This window comes from Wyeomyia smithii, chromosome 2, assembly GCF_029784165.1.
Source record: "Wyeomyia smithii strain HCP4-BCI-WySm-NY-G18 chromosome 2, ASM2978416v1, whole genome shotgun sequence".
Lineage (NCBI taxonomy): Eukaryota > Metazoa > Arthropoda > Insecta > Diptera > Culicidae > Wyeomyia > Wyeomyia smithii.
Window position 1 is genome coordinate 266,391,802 of NC_073695.1, and position 22,566 is coordinate 266,414,367.

General features: G+C 38.8%; 1 protein-coding gene across 7 annotated transcripts in view; it reads right to left on the reverse strand.

Moving 5' to 3' along the window:
* Positions 1 to 6,439: 6,439 nt before the first annotated feature.
* The window catches only part of LOC129724679 (zinc finger protein 423 homolog), a 202,374-nt gene continuing 186,247 nt past the window's right edge, over positions 6,440 to 22,566 (reverse strand). For all 7 annotated transcript variants that reach the window (XM_055679763.1, XM_055679769.1, XM_055679767.1 and 4 more), the window contains 6 exons: positions 19,514 to 19,656; positions 10,210 to 11,529; positions 9,178 to 9,297; positions 8,291 to 9,106; positions 7,861 to 8,223; positions 6,440 to 7,799 (listed from right to left, as the gene is read on the reverse strand). In XM_055679763.1, the coding sequence (XP_055535738.1) occupies positions 6,953 to 7,799; positions 7,861 to 8,223; positions 8,291 to 9,106; positions 9,178 to 9,297; positions 10,210 to 11,529; positions 19,514 to 19,656 (3,609 nt within the window). In that variant the 3' untranslated portion in view covers positions 6,440 to 6,952. The remainder of the gene's footprint in view (positions 7,800 to 7,860; positions 8,224 to 8,290; positions 9,107 to 9,177; positions 9,298 to 10,209; positions 11,530 to 19,513; positions 19,657 to 22,566) is intronic.

Consider the following 22,566-nt stretch of genomic DNA (forward strand, 5'->3'; position numbering starts at 1 on the left):
GTAAGCGTAAATTTAGTATATAAGGAAATTTTGATTGAATAAAATAGAAGTTTATGGTTAGTCTGAATTTGGTCGTTTCACTGGACGGACCGAACCTTCCTATATTAATAAGTGATTACTCTTTGATTTCTCTTCAAGAAGCATAGACCTCCACTTTAGCGAGGACACTAGCTAGAAGACTTAATCAGGCCAGAGTGATCCTTACTGGTATACAGAAAATCCTTTAGAACGTAACCTATTTCCCCCTTCCAGACGCATAGGCCTTCGCTGTAGTAAGGCAACTAGCAGGAAACGGGAAAGGCCAGGTAGTCGTTGCTAACAGGAGTCTTGGTCCGCCTTGATTATCGGTTCCGCTCGCGTATTTAACTGTCGTTCGGTGACAAAGCCTTGTTAACCCGTACCTTCGCCCGGGGAGGCCGCGTAACGCGAATAACAGAATCGATCAGACAATAATTTCTTCAATGGAGTCAGTACCCAACTTATCAGTATTGATTGCTGGTTGCACTGTTTTAACGACGCCAACCTTCTGAACAACGGATTATGCTTCATAAGTGTAGTGGTTTGGAGCTGCGCAATACATTCAAAATACGCTAGAGCATCAAATGCGTTATGCCCAACGCACATGCGTTGTACTGGTTCCAATTTTAATCAGTAAATGCGCTAATTTCGCTCATAAATGATGTGGTTACGCACACTCCAACTTTTGCGTGTACAGAGGCGGCCACAGAGTGGAACGGGTCATCGGTTTCGTGCTACTAGATAACCAAATAGAGCGTGTCATTAGGTGGGAGCCCATTAATGATGCGTATATAGTATCAAGGACAAGGTCTTTAATTACAGGCTTAATGACGTGTACGCGCTGATAAACGATCAAACCCGCAACGTAAACGAGGAGTTTTAAGAGTTCCTTGAGAAAACGTATGAAGAGTGCCCACAATACAACATCAATATCATCATTGGAGATATGAATGCACAAGTCGAGCCGTAGAATTCTTTCGTTCCGTTATTGGTAGGAAAAGCTTTCACTCTACCACCAACGACAATGGCTTCTAGTTAGTGAATTTCGCCGCGGCCAGGTGAATGATCGTCTGTATTTTGCACGTCTGAACAGTCGGAAGCACACCTGGAGACACCCCAATGGAGAGGCCTGCTCCCAAAAAAGAGGTTTTACCACCGGTAGAAACGTGAGCACTAATATCGCGTCCTCGCGGAGGCGGAAATCGCTTCAACTGGCACGACACGAGGAACTTCTATAAAATGATTAACGGAATCAGGAACCGGACCGTGCCAGTACTTTCCATGTGTAATGACAAGGAGGAGAAATTGATTACCGATAAATTGTAGGTGGCCAGGTGTTGAAAGCAACATTTAGAAGTGGTGTTGAACGGTGAGGAAGAAGAGTCGTCGAGGGGAACAGGATAGAAATGGGAGAGGACCATTTCACCAACATTGGTCGAGGTGAAGAATGCTGACAAAAAGCTGAAGAATCATAGAGCTGCTGGAAAAGAAAAAAAAGTGGAAAAGCTGCTGGAAATTCGTGGGCTTCCTGTCCAAGTTTCTTTTGTTAAAGGTTTTTATTTCATGCATACAACTTCAGGTGGCAATTCGTCGTTTCCAGTGTTGTACGGCCCGCAACCATCTCACAATAATAAATTTAAATAAGTATACCATAAAATAGTTGAGTTGTTTACGATTCTTGTTAATTTTTTTTAAGAAACTATATTAGATATTTTCACATCGCATGTCATATCACATATCACCTTCTTGATTGAACTTAACATTTTCAATTGCTATTTGATCCCCCACTTCGTTTTTGCGGTCATTTCATAGACCACTACACTGCCACCGCCTGCCTTCATGATTAAGTGGGTACTGGATTCCAATTTATTTCGATCTACAAAGAAGAATTTTATGTAAGAATAATGTAGGTCCAATAAAAAAAATCATAAAAAAGGTAAATAATGTTTTTATGGAAATAAATTTCTAATTCGAATATCATACGTTAATCATAAAAATATATTAGTTCGTATTAAGCCTTTGGAGTCATTAAATCAAAGGTCTAAAGAGACCAATCAGATAGGTCCTATGTGATAAGGAAAACAACATAGGTCCTATGTAACAAAACCATCAATAAAACCTGGAAAAAAGATTTCAACCGTGAAAAAAAGCATTAGAGGTAAAGACAACATACTTTTTTTGCACTTAAGATCTTAAAAGAGATTAAACTTTATTTCTGTAGAAATTGGCATTTGAAAAAGATCTACAAAACTTCAAGTTCATTTTTCTCTGATTAGCATCGATGTCGGATAGGACCTTTTGAAATGTTTCTCTAGATATAACAACAATGTAAGCCGCGAGGTGAAGAGACGGATTGTGGCAGCGAATCATCACGAATTACGTTGCCAGGTTAGGTCTCGTAGCCTACAGATTCGTACGAAATTGGCCTTCTACAGGACTCTGATCGTCCCGATGGCGCTCTACGGACATGAATCGTGGACGTGGAAGGAGGTTGATCGATGAACGCTCGAGGTCTTCGAGTGTAAAATCCAACGATCAAGACTCGGTGGCAAACTAGAAAATGGGGTGTAGCGCAGGCGCATGAATCACGAGCTGTACGAAGTATGCAAACACCCTGATATCAAGCTGATGAAGACCGGCAGGTTGCAGCGGGCAGGCCATGTAGCATGGATGGCGGATGAGCTACCGGCAAAGACAAGACTTAGCAGAGAACCGTATAGAGGCCAACGACTTTGAGGCAGACCTCGCACGCGTTGGATGTGTGCTGTCGACGAGGATGCCCAAGCAGCGGGTGTAAGGAGAGGCTGGAGAGGAGCAGCCCAAGACCGAGTTTTGTGGAGGCATCTTGTGGATTCGTAAAAGTAAAAGATAAAGTAACTTTTACCAGGAAAGAAATAAGCCTGTACGTTCTAACGAGTTTGGCAGTATGATGCCGAACGTTGCCATGCAGTAGGATCACTTTTTTGTGCCTTAGCTCATTTTGTAGACGTTTTTCGTGTAGTACTCGGTTTGAAGTCGATACTGTTCCCCAGTGGTTGTTTCGTTCAGTTTAACAGCTCATAATAAATAACATCGAGCCCCACCAAATACACAGAATAACCTTCGCAGCGTGTATATTCGGCCAAACCGACGACGTAGAAGCATGACTGGCGTAAAAATGACACTCCACGTTCCCGGGCTTCAAATCATAGCAAACCCAAGCTCCTTGTTTTTGAATCATTCTAAAACAAGCAATCGTTTGGCGGGTAACTCGTAATGCCGAAGCGTATATTCGGAATATATATAGTTTGCTTGTCTTTCAGTCACGCGCACGACAAACGAAAGTTACTCGAATTGCCTTTTCCCCAAGAAAACTCACCTCCTCTCGCCTGGTATGAAGCCAGTCGTAAGGAAATCAAAGCTAACTGCGTCTTAACTAATATTCGGCACACGTGTTATATTAGTACATGGCTATAGGTTCTGATGCAGGTGCATCGGCAAAAACCGCCAAAAATGTAAAAAAGGGCGGAAGGCAATTTTAAGATGTAAAAAAGTCATAGTATCAAAGATATCAAGCATGTAAATGAAATCTAAAGTTAGCCAAACCACTGTCAGCTGATTATGAACGTTACTTTATAGTTACATGTCCACTAAGTAATGTCATGGCATTGCCATCAAAATTAGGTTGTCAAGTGATGTAATAAGGCAATACCTGTAGTAATTCATTGAGGATAGACTATGAAAAAGTCAAGAACATGATGGGGATTATAAACCTTTTTGCTCGAGAAAATAAGCAGTTTGGAATTTATTAAAGTGTGCTGCAATTTTTATATGCATTGAAATTGTTATTTTTCAATAATACAGTTTTTCGATAGCAAAAAGTTGTTAATTAAAAAATCAATTACGACCGAAGACGCCAATAATGAACATTAAAAAAAATGAAGAAAACCGGCTGTAACTCGGCAAAGTCATTTTATGCGAAACATCATTTCGAGTTTCAAGTTTAGCTTATGGCGCGTGACAAGCCGCACTTGAAATCTATCCAACTTTCTCCCTATTATTCAAAGCTCTAACAAAATTTACAAAAATGTTCTCAAGAAGTTGTACTTAAAGATAGAGAAATATATTTTTTTTCGATATTTTTAAAAATAGAAAAAGACATTCAACCTAGACAAGACATGCTGCACATTTTGTACCCAAAATTAATTCTTTAAGTATACTACGACGTTTAAGATGTACGGAGAAAGGAATAATTATTTTGCTGATACGTGAAATTTTTAGCTGTTTCAAAAAAATTTAGGGTATAAGATAAACCCATTCCCGACGAATGACATTCAAACTTTGATTCAAGTTCATCAATTATACTTGAAAATTTTCACGATGAAATTATTCAGTAAGGTACAGTTTGATGTTTAATATGCAATACAATTTGTGTTAATTGTGTATATAGTTGAGGAGTTATAAGAGTTTGAAGTTCATTTTTGAGGTAAAAACTAATTTCTCTCCGATGGGATCGGGTTAAGCTATTGGTCATTATTTTTAAACATTATGTAAAATCTGATCAATTGTTTTGATTTAAGATATTTTGGAATATCGACATAAAATTTTCAAAGGTTTTAAAATTAAACATAGGTTTATCTACTATCCTGCAAATGCGCTACAGGAAGCCAACTTTTTTTAAATTTTTATCAAATAATATTCGTTTGTTTATGTAGAAGAAGACGAAAACAAAGAAGTAGACAAAGGTGGTGGTGATGGGATGAGAATTGCTATGTTGTTACGCAACACTATATAGAAAAGGTTTCTGTGATGGATCGCAGATGACAGATGTTTCATGCGCGTCATTTATCATAAGTAAAGTTATATCGAAGTAATAGAGAGGGATTTGAACTAGGTACCCATCAATGGCAATGATTAAAAGAGTAAAGTACTTCGTTATTCCTTAGCTTTGCTATTGTTAATAACAAATTGCAGAGACAAACTTCTGCATGTGTGAATATTTTTTTGAGCAATCCAGTATTTTTTCATGAGCAATAGTTTTAGTAAGTTGTTTTTTTTTTCAATCACATTCATTTTTGGTTATTTTGTAAGTTTAGTTTGAATATAACATATGTAACATCAAACAATTAACTATTATTCAAGTTATGAAATTAAAAAAAAATTAAATCGTTAAAAAACAATTTTTCGAAAATAATGAAATAATGAAGAAAAAGTCTTTAGATATTGGAGAAAACAGTTGTGGAGTGAATCCGTATAAGAAGCGAGATGCAGATTCGTTTTCGTGTAAGCAATCAATCCATGCGTTTTCATGAATTACTGAACGAAGGATTTATCACAGTTTAGATAATTTATTGAGCTTTAAACCAGCGCTGGCTTTGTGCATCGAATTGTCGATAGTGTCATAGTTACATCTTGAACTTCAACTCGATATTTAAAAAAATAGTTTATTATTATAGATTAGATACTACACGCAAAAGTTGGATGGTGCAAAACCAGTACAAAATTGTGCGTTTTTAGAGCAATTGTTGATGTAATTCGGAACCAGTACAATGATTGCGTGCTGGGCATAACGCCATTAATGCTCTAGCGTTTCTCCAATGTATTTGGCAGCTCCAAACTACTACACCTAAACAGTTCAAGCAGCATTGCAAAGCGAGCGAGAAGCAAAACCATTCTCCTCCTTTCTGCTTGAGGACGAGACATATGCTACGCTTTTCAAGTCTTTTGCACACACGCTTTCGAGATACTTTTTCTTCTTCATGCATTCCTCTGAATAGCAGCAAGCACGCACCGACAGTATGAGTGAGACTAACAACACTGGTATCAAGTATGTACAGCACGGATGTCTCGCTCATTTCGTAAAGCAACGAGATATCGCCTTGCGCATCGCAATCCGAACCGAAAGAGAAGCGAAAAAGCAACCTGCAAATTGTATGTACGTGTCTAGTCTTGTCGCACATACATGGAAATTCTACGAGCGAGAGAGAAATTTCTCTCGTCGCTTGCACTGCACTTGCTGCTTGCACTGCTCCATGAGAAATGGAGATGAAATCAGAATATGTATATGATACATATTCTGATTTCATTCTATGTCAATGTATTCGCAGTACAACTGTTGCGTTATGCGTTTCACACATTTATTGTGCGATTTCTGTGCAACATTTGTGCGAATCGGGGAGACACAATGATTGTACAAGACTTCAACTTTTGCGTGTAACTTTTAATAGTCCAAAATGCATTTGAAAGTGGCTAGCCACTACGTCACTAGTTACTTAATATATTTACTTTTGGTTCAACAATTTGTTGAATCAAATATAGATTTAACCGTGCAGTTTCGACAAACTATTTCATTTTTTTCATATTTTCTCCAAGATAAACACTAGCAAAAAAATCAGGGATTGTGAAATTATGAATACGATTCAATAACCAAATACTAAAATGATTATTTTTAATACTTTATTGGTACTTGTAATTTTATTATGCGTTTTGAGAATATTTACCGCTCGCTATAAGGATGATTCATTTAAGAACGCAACGTAACAATAGAGTGTGAATGTGTTTGTGTGTGTGTGTGTATTAGCCTTCCGATATTTGATTTTCTCGTTTCATAGCAAAATAAATAACATAACAAACCAGCGGGCATGGGTATGCATTTCGCCGTAAATACTGCTGCTAGAAACAAAAAGGCGAAGAGAGGAAAAATACTGGTTTATATTTTTAACATTCGAAAAGGTGCCCGGTTTTTTCTTCGGGACTTCTATCCCCCTCCTATCAAACCTATTTCTAAGGAACATGACATGACAGAAAGTCAAAGGAACAAGCCATGACCGTTCGCGTTTTATTTCTACTATTATTAGTTGCAAAATATAGTTTACTAAAGCGAAGTATTTTTTCTTTTTCTTCTATCTTTCACTAGAATCTATTGTTTCAAAGAGATAGGAAACTTAGGCCTGGTTTAGTCTGATTCAGGTCTATCGTATTCCTGGTCCGGTAGGATTGGTTGCTTTCCACTATCTTCGACATTGTGCTCAACCTCTATGTATTCGTCGTCTTCTCCTTCGACATTATCATGGTCCGAATAAGGTTCATTATCACTGGGTTGGCTGTCCGCGCTGGGCGTTTCAGCTCTCGGCTCGGTTCGTCCCCCGCCTCTTCCGGACGCTTCCAGGTCGACATTGTTGTCTGTTCCGTGTAACATTCGTTCAACGATTTCCGATTTAATGTGGGTCCCGTTCGAGTCTTCCCGTGCTTCGCCTTCGCTGGCAGAAGTTGCCACAAAAACTTTTCCCAACTCGTGGTCAATGATGTGATGCTCGAGTTCTGCACGGAAGAAGAATGCCTCCTCGCAGTGGCCGCAATCGTACGGTTTGGCCTGAGTTCCGTGCTCGGCGATGTGTGTCTGTAGACCAGCGGACGAGGTGAACACGGATGAGCAGAGATAGCAGATGTAGCCGCGCTCCTCACATCCGGCAAATGTGTGATCGATCAAATGTTCTTGCAGTTTTTGACCATCAACCAGAGGTTTCTTGCATAGGTTGCACTGGATTGTGCTCGATTGTTCCGAAGATAGGGGTGGATGAGCTGATGGCATTAGAGGCTGTTGCTGGTTTGGTTCACCGCCGGAACTATGTGCAGCTGATGCGGCGGATGATTTGATGAAGTTGTTAATCGAGAGCAACTTCGAGGGGAAATTGTGTCGCTTTAAGCACATGTCACAAATTTTTCCATTCTGGTTCGGGGCTAAGGGTTCCAAGCAAAGTGCACAGGTTTTCTCGTTTATCTCGACGGTCTTTGTGTGGAATCTAGAAATTCGAAAAGAAGAAAGATTATTGATCGTCTAGCTCATGTGAGGTGGGTTTTTACTTTGCGTGTAAACTGATTTCGAACTCGGAGTTGAGGGTTTGCCGGCAGCATATACAATGGATAGGGAATCGGTCCTGGTCCTGTCCTGATGAGGTGTTGGTGCTGCCGGTGGAGGCTGGGCAGGAGTTGGCAGCAGCGGCTGTCGCCGTTGGTTGATGGTTCTGCATGAGGTGGGTTTTGAAGCTGTGTGCATCGGGCAGCGCAGCCTGGCAGTGGGAACAGCGCCCTGATGCTCCAACTTTGCAGTGACTTAACTTATGCTCCGCTAAAACCGCAGGCGAAGGAAAAATTTCATCACAAATCAAGCACTTATGTTTGCCACCGGTGTTGTGGGTGATTTTCATGTGGTTTTCTAACTCGTTCCTGTGGAAAACCAAAGAAAACGGATGAGATCATATGTTCGAGTTACAATGGGTTTAATTGAAATTACCTTGATCGAAAGTCCCCACTACAGTAAGCGCATCGCAGACTAACGCCAGTTTTAAGGTTATGGACAATCTTACGATGAGTTTGAACTTCATTCTCGGTGCCAAAATCGTTTCTCTCGCAGATACCACAACTGTAATAGTTATTGCCACTACCATTTTTAGCCCCCAATGCTACGGTAGACTTGTCCGACTGACTCACTGGATTGCTGCTACTTGTAGGCGGTGCCGGGACGGGAGGGTTGAGTCCATATCGATGCAAGATAGTTGTGGGAGTAAAATTTTGAGCCTTAGCAGATGCATTCGAATTGGTGGAAGGGTTTATGGGCTGGGAGCCGGTTCCTCCTCCAACTGCAGCTGCTGCTGCTAGCTGCTTGTCCGGCGAATAAAGTCCATTCATAGTCGCTGATCGTTGGCTGTACAAATTTAGTAGCGCTTTTGATTGGCTAACATGGTTTGGACTGGTGAAGCCTTTTTTGGCCTGCTGCAAGTAGCGCTGAGTCTGCGACTTGTTCAGACTATCGTAGAAGCCGTGCAGGAAGGTTGGATGCTTCATCGGGTTGAGTGTATCGATGTGTAGTGGGTTGTAGAACTTATTCGTTGCGTACAGATTTTGCCATCCGACGGCGGCTGCCGCCATTTGGCCATGCAGCTGTAGATATTCTAGATTGCTGGCACTGTTGTTACTGCCGCTGCCGTTGGTTTTACTGCTCGCAATCACTGCAGCTGCCGCGTTGGAAATCTCCTTCTGACTGTGATGAGTCTGCATGTGGCGATCCAGGAGAAACTCCACGTGGAAGGTTTCCGGGCAAGCTGGGCATCTGTACGGAAAAGAACGAAGGATTGTATTGCATTTGCATGTTTGGAGAAGAAAAGCTGTAAAAAAACATACTTGAATTTTCTAGCATGTGCAGCCAAGTGGAACTGCATTTCCAACTCAGATGAACAAACGACTCGACAGAAAACGCACTGCACAACTCCAGTGGAGATATGACGGGTGCGTATGTGGTGTCTGAAAAGAGAGATAAAAACATTGTCCAATTACAATTTATATAAAATAGATAAAAGCTTTTAAGAAAACAACATTACCACCAACAAAGAAAACTATTTGTCTGTAATACTCTATTAAAAATAAAATATTTGTTATCCCAAACGTATCACCTTTTTTATGATAAATTGAAAAAAAAATCAATCCATTTCACGTTCACGTTTCTAGGGCGAAATTCGAATTTATAATAAAGTTTATTGATAAAAAATGAAGAAAGAACTTAAAACTGGAGAAAGGTTTAAACAGTCTAAAAGTTTCATTTTTTAGGGAATTTAACACTTTAGGAGAAAATACTGAAAGTTTTGATCAGAATCGGCATTTGTGAAAGCTCCAATCTTCAATCTTGTTTCATTCAACTTGTAATTATAAAAATTCGGATAATGTAATTATAAAAATCTGGATACTACTCTATAGGAAATTGCCAGTTCAGTACATGTTTGACTGAATCACATGAAAAAACGGTAAAATAAAGTTGGAACATTATCATCACTGTGATTCTTACGGATCAAAGAAAGCATGATTTTTACTTGACAAAAATTGCGCCATAGCTAGGGCACACATTCGTTATCCAGGTTTCCAACCTAATTAGAAACTGCTCGATTTTCCTACAGTATCCAATTGTTTGCTCGAATTTCACATTATCGTTTGCGTGTGAGACCCATTATATTGCTACAATAGGAATTGGTAAGCATTTATAGGAAGAGTAAAAAGACAATTTTGAATTCTTAAATTTTTCAAAATTTTCAGCCATCTTTTTGATAGAGCACTCGAAGCAAAGTGTTATGATTAATTGATTTATTCACTTACGGCAAAACCGTTTGGCATTAAACAAAAACCAAATCTACTAGTAAAAATAGAACGTTTGAACCTACTCACCGAAACTCCTGCTCCGATCGGAACACCTCCGCGCACGCCGAACACCGGTACAGCTTCGTCTCGGTGGAGTGCGCCACCGCAAAGTGCACCTGAATTGTCACTTTGCTGTCGAAATTTTCGCTGCAAAGGACGCACTTGTACAGCACCTGGGTGTGTGAATCGTACAAATGCTTGTGCAGCTCGTCCGGTTTGGTGAATATTTTATTACAGCTCGACTCGCACTGGTACTCGGTACCGGTTACCAGATAGTGGCTGGCCATGTGCTTCTCATAATCCTGATGATCACCGAGGGCGGCACCGCACTGCTGGCATCCGAAGGACGAAGCGTTCGAACCCTGCTCAAGGTGTGCCTTCAGATGGGTCCGGAACGATTCGAAGTCCGGCAGGGCAGCGTTGCATTGATTGCAGAGATATGCACCCGGGGAGGTTGGCAGAGCGGAGGAGCTGGGGGCATTGTGTGAGCTATCCCTTTCCCTGTCATCTCGGCTAGACGACGACTGGTTCTCGGATTCCATTTTCATCCGTTTTATGCTAGGCTGACTCAGATCTGTGGGTGCCAACTGCTCTTGCGCTTCCTGAGAGTTGTCGTTTTCATCCTTCTTCTCCTGCTTGATAGATTTCGCCTCAACATCGGCTGGCATTTTATCGTTCCCATTTTCATCACGTATACTTTTCTGATTGGTCAGACACTCGTTTGCGGTTCCAGTGCGGCCCTCGGTATCCTGTTTATCATCGAACAATGTTGCACCGTAGAATGAGGTGTATGTGCTCATGAGATTTTTATTGAACTGTTCTAAATAGCTATTGGGGCTGTTGATTCTGTCCAAATGGGTTGTTTTAAGATGACTAAACATCATGGGAACCGTTGGGAATTTCATGGTACAGAACTCGCACGCAATCGGAGGATAGGCCAGCATCGCATCCGGCGATGCATGGCGATGGAAGTTGTTTTCGTTGAGCAGCAAATTGCTGTGCTTGGTTTGTACATGGGAACCCAGCTGTTCGACATTGGCAAAATCGGACCCCGTACAGTAGATGCACGTGAGTTCACCGGATTTCAGCAGCTTGGAGCGGTTAATCATCATGAGGTTCTGCTCGTACGGAGAAAATTTACGCTTCGGGTTGGAAGCGCTGCTGGACAAGGAACTGGTTGAGCGCGGACTGTACGTCAGATTGGGACTGCCGGTTAGGGCGATCTGCTTCTTGTGGTTCTGCATGTGGCTGGTGAGGGCCGCCGCTGTGTTGTAGCCTCGGTTGCAGATGGTGCACTGGAAGGGTTTTTGGTTGTCGTGCGTTTTCATGTGGATTTTCAGGTGGTCACTGAAAGTTGAGAAAAAAAAAACACAAAAATTATTCTATTATTTCGTAGATTAAAATTGCCATTACTTTGTATTGATGATTAATATGACATTAATAAGGATATGACATACCTAATAAGGATGACAAGAGATCATATAGTGGCTAAAATAATGTAAAACTCAATCGAATTCGAAGCTTCATCTGATTATTATTTAAAACTGTGACCTTTTCAATATTCAATAAATTTTTTCTTAGTTTTAGTATCGTTATTCATTATCATTTTATTCTTCTTTCATTTAATTTACATTTGCATCCACATTTCATCTTATTTGTTACTAATTATTAGGCATATTAGAAAACAAATCCGTTGAAGACAAGATTAAAGCCGAGCAGAATGAAATATTTAGAAAAAAGTCAAAAATAAATATAATTGAAGGGTGAAACTGAATATTATTGTAAATAAATTAGGTTGAACTTAAGGTAATATAAAAACAATTGAATATTATTAAGAAACAAGTGTAGCAAAAATATATCAATACTGTAGCTGATTTAGCATACAACTGTTTTAGTTCATTATAAAGTTGCAACCAAACGAGCAAATATCACGAATGTTACAAGCCAATTTGAATTAAAATCTCAATCATTCTGTCTCAAAGTTTTATGAATGTTACTCATATTTTGTTTCCGAAATCCGCGTTCTTTCTCTTTATTTGCTCTGGTCGAACAGTCAGTTTATCAAGATTGCCTCAGTGATTATTTGTACAGATTTAGTCAAATGCTCAAACTTAAGTTGTTAGTTTTATTTCATCAAATTATAAAAATACGGACTTGAAATAAAATTGATATTTTTTATAAATACTGTGAGCTTATCCAATGTTAGAAAAGACAAACATCTGAGAAAAATAAATACAAATTATATAACAGGACCCTCAATCAATTGAACTTTAATCCAGTGGATGGAATATGGACAAAGTAGTAAATGTCCTTTTGGGTTAAAATCAAAAATGTATACAACAGTACCTGCCATAACTTCGGACTCGCTTCACTGAGTATTGCGACACCCGGGTTGAAAATTGCTTTCTAGCCTAAGCTGAAATCAGGGCTGACATTTTTCAGCGTTTTAGCATAAATGTGAAAAATGGTTAGCGTTTCTTTCTACCATCACAAGGAAATATTTCACTTGCATGCAATGTCCATTATTCGTCGAAAAAGAAAGTCAACTGTTAGTCGCAGTTAAAACATGTGCGTTTGATTTTCAATGTTTTAAATTTTCTGGAAATTTATTGCTGAGTTTTCTTTTATGTGAATTGTAATATTGTAAATTCGTGTTCTGTACAGTGGCATTACGCGACTACTGATGGATGGTAAAAATGCTCCCCCTGAAAAAAACGGCCTGCTGTTGAATTGATTTTAGTGTTTCATTTGGATAACGTTTGCTGTTTGATTTTCATTTGTGCTTTACTAGAGGAACAGTGAAGATCATTTGGCTGAATCTTCAAAATTTTTTGGCCTGACCGTGAACGATGCGTTTCATTTCATCAGAGTAATCTAGTGCACAGTCAGGTTTTTTTTACGCGGGAGATACATACCTCGTAAAAAAACGCGTTATTCGGAAATCCGCGAAAAAAACCGCGTTAACTCTAAACTCCGCGTAAAAAATAACCGCGCAAATTCAACAATCCTCGTAAAAAAACCGCGGTAACTCAAAAATTCGCGCAAAGTAAACCACCAAGAAAGGCTTTAGAAAAAACCCGAGACGCTCTACGAGCAGTATTAAAAATTGTCCTTTTTGACGGTCATATTTCGGATCTTTCGAAGTGCGGAGGGTATTTTTTTTTTGACTATGTCTTTAATTCAATAAACACTTAGACGTTTTAGGTTCCCAACCCGCGGTAATTAAAAATCCGCGTAAAAACCCGCCTTGACTCAAAAATCCGCGTAAAAAAACTTCGTAAAAAACCGCGTAAAAATCCGACTGTATCTGAAAGCTGTCGTTTTCGAAGTTTCGGATTGCTTGTTGCAAAAATTTCAAAAAATATGGTTTGTAAATTCATTCAGCTACTAAATTTCTTTGCTCTACAGAAAGCAAAATTTATTTGCATAAAATTGTTCTACAGTATTTTTATAGTTGGTTACTTGATTTATCTTACAATTCCTAAAACATGTAGTTCACTCTTTGACCAAAGCGTCAAAAGTATATCACTTTTTGACAGATTTTTTTTTGTTAGGGAATTAGGATTACGTTGTCCATTGATGTGAACTTTTGTAATATATCCCAGTCAATTGCTATACGTGTCCCTTTGCAAAATACAATGACCACTATTGTTGTGAGTGATCAGGTACCTGCACCGACACGCTCCCAGTCAGGTAAAATATGGTTTATGAAGCCAATCACCACTGCAAAGCAGATGTTCCGATGTCTCGCGTTTTGACAGATAAAACTTTAACAAAATTTGTGTTAAAGATAAATGTTTGTCAAACTCATTTGACAAACTTGTTACACTAAAGGTGTTACACTAAAGGTGGAGCAGGAAAATTATGGCATAGTAGTCTATGACAGCGGTTTTCAACCTGGGGTACGCTTTCAGGGCGTACGCGAAAGAAAACTAAGTGATGGCGGACAAAGAAGTTTTTCTTTATAATACTTCATTTGTTATTAAAACTTGGTCCTAGAACATGACTGCAGCAATCAAACAAACCATAGTTCAATTTGAAACCTGAACTAGACTATCACAACATGATATACCACTACTCTCTCCCACTCTGCGAGAACATTCGGAGCCAGGGGGTACAATTGATTTGGAAAATATTGCCAAGGGGTACGTGGACGAAAAAAGGTTGAGAACCGCTCTGCCCATAATTCAAAAATTGGCTAATATGCCATTTTTACCAAAATCGAGAAAACGGTTTCTCGTGATGGTAAACACCCTAAACAAGGTCCCTACGAAAGCCGATTGTCAAAAAATGCATTTGGGAAGGCAGCGAAAGTGAAACAATTTTGGCTAATATCCAAAATAATTGAGAAGTTGGCTAATATCCAATATGTTTCAACCTGTGGCTTGTACACGAACCAGTGTGTTATTACTATACTTTGTTACGTCTAACTTTTGAAAGTGTGTTGTAGCCTGGTGGTCACTGGCCTCAGGTAATGGATCGTAAGGCCCTTGCATCAAATTTTACTTTTCTTTACGAAGAATATTTGATGCAACAAGAATTTATTCGTTGTGCCGCAAAACCCAATGTTTAAAAAGCATGATTGTTTCCTTCTGTCATGAATATTTATATTCTTAGAAATGCTATTTAGCTCTTTGATTAGAGGTTATATTGAAGAGAAGATTTAGATTTCACTTTGAATTTGATGAAAAAAAAAAAGAAAAGTGAATTGTGTGATTATGATGAATTAATATTTTTGTTGTATTGTTATATTGTTGCACGGAACAATATAACAATATTGTCTCGTCGTCCTTTTCATCCTCATTTGAGCTTCCGTATTGTTTTATTTAATTTAAAGCCATTTTTATCACCAACGAGCACGATATAATTCACATCGTATGGATATCAGCCAAATTGCACACCGGTTTGTCAACTGACCTTTCGTTAATAATTGAAAAAACGGCTACTGCGTGAAAAATACTTGGCGGAATTTTCCTGCAGATTTCTCTGATTCAACTCAACGGCAAGGTTCCAGCTTGTATGAAGAGTGATGTACTCAATAAAAAGATGACATGGACAGTCAAAACATTTTGTACCGACAAAAAACTTTAAAATGCGTTTTTCTCGAATTGATGCCTATGGCATATTAGCCAATTTTTGAATTATGGGCAGCGCTGGTCTATGACATAGTCGTGACAGATTTCTATGTCATAGTTCTATGAGATTTGGGAAATCCTTTGCAACGGGCAAAGAACTTTGAAAATCTTTAAGCTTCAAGGGGCTTGTGGGGCTGCCAAACTACACACATTTTACATCTACCACTCATTGATTTTGGTCCCCATTTTTAGATTGATATCTCCGAAACAACTGAATAAAGTAAACGGACCATAATTGTCAGTACTTAGCCCCGAATAAAAATGATTTCAGACAAGAAAAACAAAAACTCAACGTTTGTTTTCAGTACAATGTGCACTTTCAACAAATAATTGACGCCGTGCTGAATTGATGATTGTCAAAATTTTGACGTTTATACACCTTTGATTAGCTTAACAGCCTCGGTAACTCGGTGATTTTTGTGACAATGTCAGCAAAATATTTCGATGAAATTTAGTAAACTCGATATTCTTGAAATCTTCTTTGGCGAAATTCTCAAAATTATTGCCGAAAACTCTTAAAATACTTCGCTACCCAGTCAACAATTTCATACGCATATTGATTTGAAATACCCGTACCCGTATAAATTCAAACTCGCATTAGATGCACGAAAACAGCATATACGTACTTTTTTGGAGGCGATATACATATTGAGGAATAAAAAAATGCAATTAATTAATATAAGTATCAATATACGATAATATCCGACTGAGAGCAGATTGTTTCATAGTATCTTACGATTTTTAGCCTTAAATCGTATATCAGTCAGGCTCCGAAATAATATACGACTGAAGACTAACTTCTGGGGATGATAATTAGCATTGTATACGATTTCGACTTCGTCGAGATACATTCACTATAATTTTTATTCATTCATTTACGGTATGATGTTGACACACCCAATACAAACGGGAAAATTTAGTTACTTTTAAGCAACATTTTGTGACTTTTTTTGTGTCTTATGACTTCGCATTATGCACAGAAGTTAATAACCGCAAAGTAACGAAATACTCACAGAAACACACTGCAGGAGAACATACAACCAAGAACTGCAATGCATGTGTATCGAGGCTTCACTCGCTGTTATTGTATTGACGCAACGATTATCAACGGTTCACTTCTGTCCCCTTCATTCACAAATAAGCAGAATCTTACCCGTCAACCTCAAATGTCTAATTAGAAACACCACTGTTTCGTACTCCAGTGTTTACTTGAAATGGAAATATGTAATACCGTGTGACCCGAGTTGCGAATGTTGTTCTAGATGGGCACGAGTTTTGTATCTTCAAACAGATCCAAATGAGCGAGGAAACGATGAGTGTGTTTCAGATAGCTTGCAAGAAAGCAAATGTTAGTGTTTTTTTTTCTAATGCAGTTCACAGGTCATGGTGTGGTTTCTAGACGCTTATGAAGCCTTTGAAATCATCAAGGTTTACATACTGTATGACGGGGAAAAATGCTGCTTGGCAGCTATTGTCACATTTTTGCTCTAATCCGTATGCGTACAACGAACTAACCAATACACGCAAACCCGATGAATTAGAGATAGAAGAAACTATAGTAACATGTGCAACATATGCGACGGTATGTGTTGTTTCTTGACAGGAGATGTGAAGGGAGCATTGAAGGGAGCGTTGAAACGACCATTATTAGATAGTCGTACTCACGTAACACGTGCGAAATATATGACAGTATGTTTTGTTACTTGGCTGGAGAAGAACTTTGTTGCTTTTTAAGTAACAGATTTGTTACCTAAAGAGCAATTTTGCGTTATTGTTTTCAAAGTAATATCCCAGGTCCCAGGTCCCTAGAAAATCTGCGTTCAACCGGAGATCCCGGCGACCCCCTCCCCGCAAAGAAAGGAGGATCATGTGAAGACAAATTATCATTGTATCTTTGAGTATTTCTCAAACTCTTGATATTACATTGAACAGGTTTCACATAAGCTAATCTAACGTCGAGATAAATCTATTTTAGTATTGTAGGGGAATTGGGGCAAACTTTTTTGCTGACATTTTACGTGGATCAAACACCTACCAATCTATTCCTGAGACTTTTTTACTCAATATAAGACATAATTTGATTACCACTTTTAGATATTAGCGCATTAGGCGTCGTACACAAATTACGTAACGCTAAAAATCTAGATTTCAGACTACTCCCCCCCTATGTAACGAAAAGTAACGTTCGACATGACTCCCTCCCCTAAAATTACGTAACGCTGATCAGCCTGACCCCCCTCCAAAATTTTTAATTTTGAGCAAACATCACAGTTACGTAACTGTCTCTACTACCCCCCCTCCCCCCTACGTAACAATAAGTAACGCTGATTCAAACCCCCTCCCCCCCTTCATGCGTTACGTAATTTGTGTACGACGCCTTACTATTAACGCTCATACACACTCGATATTATTTTGCTTTGTGAAATATACTAAAACCATGCCAAAACCGTTTTCGTATAATCACCGTTTTGAGTTCAGTTTTTTTCCGATTCAAGATCTGTTTTTTGAAAGATGGCTATGAAAATGCTAATATGTGGACAAACTCTTAGAATTTTGATATTTGGCTTCAAAACAAAATGGCATCGAAAAAACATCCTAAATTTGCGATTTCTGAAAAGTTCAAAATGGCGCCACTGTTGATCCGTAAAGTGAAATGTGTTCAAACTCGGGGGAATTTGTTTTTGCATCAAAATACATGAAAAAGTCATATATAGAAGCCAAGGCAGAAGAAAAAGTAAATTTTGGTTGCTCTGTGTAATATATCGTTATCAGCTGTAACACAAGAAATTGTAAACAAAATAATTTAAATTTCATAATATCTTCTAAGAAATTTTAATGCAAGAGTTTGATACTGCATGTTTTTAAGTAATTTAATTCTTGAGATAAATTTAGTCCATAACTCTCAGAACTAAACTAACGCCATGCAGTAGTTTCATTCCCAATCAAACGGTCCATGAATCAAAAGCCCTTACCCTGCTTAACAACTTGGCTAAAGACCCCGACACTAAGCTGTTGAATTCACAAGATATAAGTGAAAAATACCGAAAACTTCATGCACACTAGCACCACGTCATAGTTAATATGCCAAAATATACTATTAAGTAACCATGGGTCTTTAACCTCCTGAACAAAGATCGCAGCGCTCTAAGTGGTTGAATTTTAGAGATAAACGGATTACAAAATATTAGAAACATTTCCACTAGCGTCGCATTGCCGTTGAATTCTAACCACACTGTCCGCTGAATAGAATACCTTGAACTCCTGAACAACTCAACTCGGTCGTCAACTCTTTGAATTATCGTAATCACCAGATAATGTTACGAAAATATACCCATTTTAAGTGATGCTAAACTAATGCAAATTTAACCTCTTCATTTTTTTGAGAGATTCCTCAGACATGTTGAAAACCTTTCTAGAATTTCAGGTAAAATAGGATATATTTCCTTTTTTGTGTTCTCTCGTTAGCAAAGGTACTTTTAGGTTTTTTTTAGGATACATAATTAAAAATCATTTATCATAAACTTTTTGTAACATTTTGATGCACTTTTAACTAAGCTGTGAACTAAATTTTGTCTGCTTCCTCTTGCTAGAATTACTTAATTATTTGAACCAAATTTAAGATCATTTTCTTTATTTTTCTCCTGGATTCCAGGAGCGCTCTCACGCATTTTTAGTTGATTTGGAATACCTAGTTTTCTTCATCCGTTTTTTTTCGGAGAAATTTTTTTTATACATTTTAGTAGAAAATTTTATTTTCTTCAGTTTCTTCTATACTTAGGAAGCATTTTCAGTTCTTTTAGTCTAAGTTTTTATCTAATTTTAGTCTAAGTTTTTATCTAATTAAAACGTTTCAGGCCATTATTTCCATTGTTGGCATTTTCTAACCTTCGGAGACGTTTCGTAACCATTTTGAGCTGAATGCGGTGAACGCCCTTTTAATTCTTTTAAACTTTTCGAAGTATTTGCAGATGTTTCCAGATTCATCTTGAGAGTTGTTAAGCATTCTTTGAGCATTTAAGCATTTTGAGGCTATCGAGCTACAAAAAAAGTAAACATTGGTGCTGCAAAGCGCATCTACGGCCACTCAAAATATGCAACTTTTGCCTGACATACCGCACTGCCTAGAGGGAATCTGCCGGCGGCATAGTGTAGGTATAAATGTATCGAATACAGCAAACCCTTGCAACTTCACTTACCTTCTTGAGAAAGCCGCTTCGCAGTGTGGGCACCGGTATCGCCGATCTCCCGTATGCAGCTTGGTATGGCGATCTCTTGACCTCTTGTGTTTGAACAAACGAGCGCAGTATTCACACTTGAATGGCATATGTTCGGTATGGCTCTGTAAATTGAATAAAAAAAGGGAAAATCTTTGAAAAAGGCGAACCGCAAATGTACGACGCGGAACCGCGAGTTGAATAAATCAACCAACGGATACAACTAGCACCTTGTACCTTGCCGGGATGGCCCCCAAGTGCAGCCCTATGGTACAGTTGTTGACTTCTGGAACGCAAAGGCGGCGCAAAGGAACGCCACCATAAATAAAATTAAGTCGGGGTAGCGAAAAAAATGTTCTGGACCTGAATGGCAAAAGGCTGAAACATTCCGGACGGACGGACGGATCTGGCGAGAGCTGAACTTTTTTTCCTCTCGCTTCAATTATACCATCATGCATGGGAGGACGATCAAAATATGAAACATGCTTCGCGTTTTGAAGCGAGAGAATCGCCACAACATAGATGAAATAGTTTTGTCGTTCCGTGGTTTCGATTCATAAACCGTGAAGATGCGGTACATTCTTCGTGTTGGGTCCTAACGTTTGCGTTTGGCCTACATGTAGGGTAGTGGCCGTGGTTGGCAAGATAGGTTAGATACCGGTCCGGACACCAAATCGGGGATCAATCGGTTAACACAATTGGTGATACCACCCTGGTACCGGTTGTTGCAGGTTCACAAATCAAAATTCTTTTTGACAGAAAACAGTGCTAAAGAATGCCGTCAACTACACGACACGTTATCTCATTGTTAACATCTTTGGTCGCTATCGAGAAGTTTGGTTCTTTTCCGTCAACAAAAAAGCGCGACTGTAAGACCGCCGAAGTGGAAGGATCGCTTCACGCCGATCGAGTGCATAATATTTGTGTGTACTATCGATTGGAAGTAATTGAAATTACCAACGTAAGGCGAGTATTTACCACATAAGACAACAGTCAAATACAATTTTTAACTACTTTTAAGAACGGTTTTAATCACAAATTGTTGAAAAGCACTAATTTTCAGCAGAATAATATTAAAAGAGTATTGATAAAATATTGAAAGCATTTTAAAATTCATTGGCCGACCTTCAACTGCAAATCTTCCATTACGCAAATATCTATAAGCAAGAGGAAATTGAACGATCGCCATCTCGGATTCTCTTTCATCGTTCAATCTGAGAACCGGTACTCTCTCCATTAGCATAAAATTATAGTGTGATAAAGCAAGGTACACAGATACACTTCGACCAAACGGTGACCGCTATCGGTGCTGATCAACGGGGAAACTTTTTAAGGGGAATAAGAGCCGCCATATTTACTACACCAATATTGATCGTTTCAGGAAAGGCGGAGTATATGGTGCCAGTTTTTTAGGTGATGGTGGCTGAATGTCTATGCTTATTTTCGCAAACTGTGAAAAATAATGCTTATCTTTGAACGATATTCGATATGAATTATTCCGCTGAGTATTGATAAAAAATTATAATTCAAGCTAGCGGTTGAAAAAATGATTACTGGATCTTTTGATTTCTATGCTCTGCTGCCCTTCTTAGAAATATCTCGCATGAGTGTCATTTTATCATATAAATACCATTTAGTGATTTAATGACAAATACGTAGACAATTGAACCGTCTAAAAAAAAACTAAATACTTTCTATACTTTTCATATGATCAGTTTCAAAAAGTCTGTAAAAAAGTAACATATGTGTCTCATCCGCAAAATAATTACTTAAAAATACATCAGAAAAAAACACGTTACTCTGATAACTCTATTATTTCCATTTTGAGCAACAGTCGGATTGCGAAGCTTTCCGATGCTACCTGCTTCAGACAAATACCTGGGTATATGTTTCCGCGCGGTATGTTGCAAATTTGTATTGTCTCGCCTCTCGCGCGGGAATGAAACACTCCGTCCCTAGAAGCGTTGGTGTCCTAATTAGGGATAATTGCAATTATGACATTTGTGGCGCGCAATATGGAAGCGCTCAATGCTCATAATTCAGCATTTAATGGGATCACAAATGAACTGATCATAACGTGAATGAATTTAACCCGGCCTGCGAGTGAGACCCTATAATATGCTGCCGGTCGGTACTAGCTCTACTAGAGCTATCTAGACACAATCCGACTGTTTTCCGAACGAAAAGCGAACTAACAAACAACAACGTTCCTTCCGGGCGACGCAACGCACTCTGGAAACTTGTCTTGTGCATAGTTTTTTTTCTGCTCCTCTCAGTCCGTCTGGCTCTTTATAGAACCAGTTGTCAATTCACACGAATCCGACTAAAGGGTGAGGAAAGAGCAAGTTTCCAGAACTAAGCCAAACAAGATAAAACCACACAATGCCTAATAAAGAAATTGTTCCGAGAAAGATGCTTTCTCTGGGCCGTTCTGCAAGATGCTGTGTTGTTTTTGGTTACGTTATTATAAATCGGAACCGACCGACGGTACGGAGTGACCGTGCCAACCAGAACCATAACGAAATAAACGACCCATTGCAACAAGTTTCCCCGCCAACGACAACTTTACAAGTTTCGTTTTCTTCCCAAGCTTAGATGCACGACACGTACCATACGACGGGGACGTCTTGTGTCAAATAAATAAAAATAAAAATACACGTTCATAACACGACTGCCAGCAACTAAAGTCACAACCTTTGAGATTAAGTATAGGAGTTAATGGGTTTTTCACAAGGTGAGGAATAATAAAGCGAGTTGGGATATGAGTAATTCTAACCAGTCGTCTATGTTTGATCAATGGCAGAATGATGTAATAAGCTCGAACAATGAACCAAATTGGAAATGAATTAATTCTTGTGTGACAAAATTTAGTAGAACTAAAATAAAATTTAATTTATATACTAAGGAAATGTTGAAAGATCTGAGCCAAACTTGGTAAATTCATTACAGACTAAGAACCAATCGTAACAATACATTTTGCCCAACAGGACGGACAATAATCGGAGGCCAAACTAAATATTGTTCTAATAACCTAG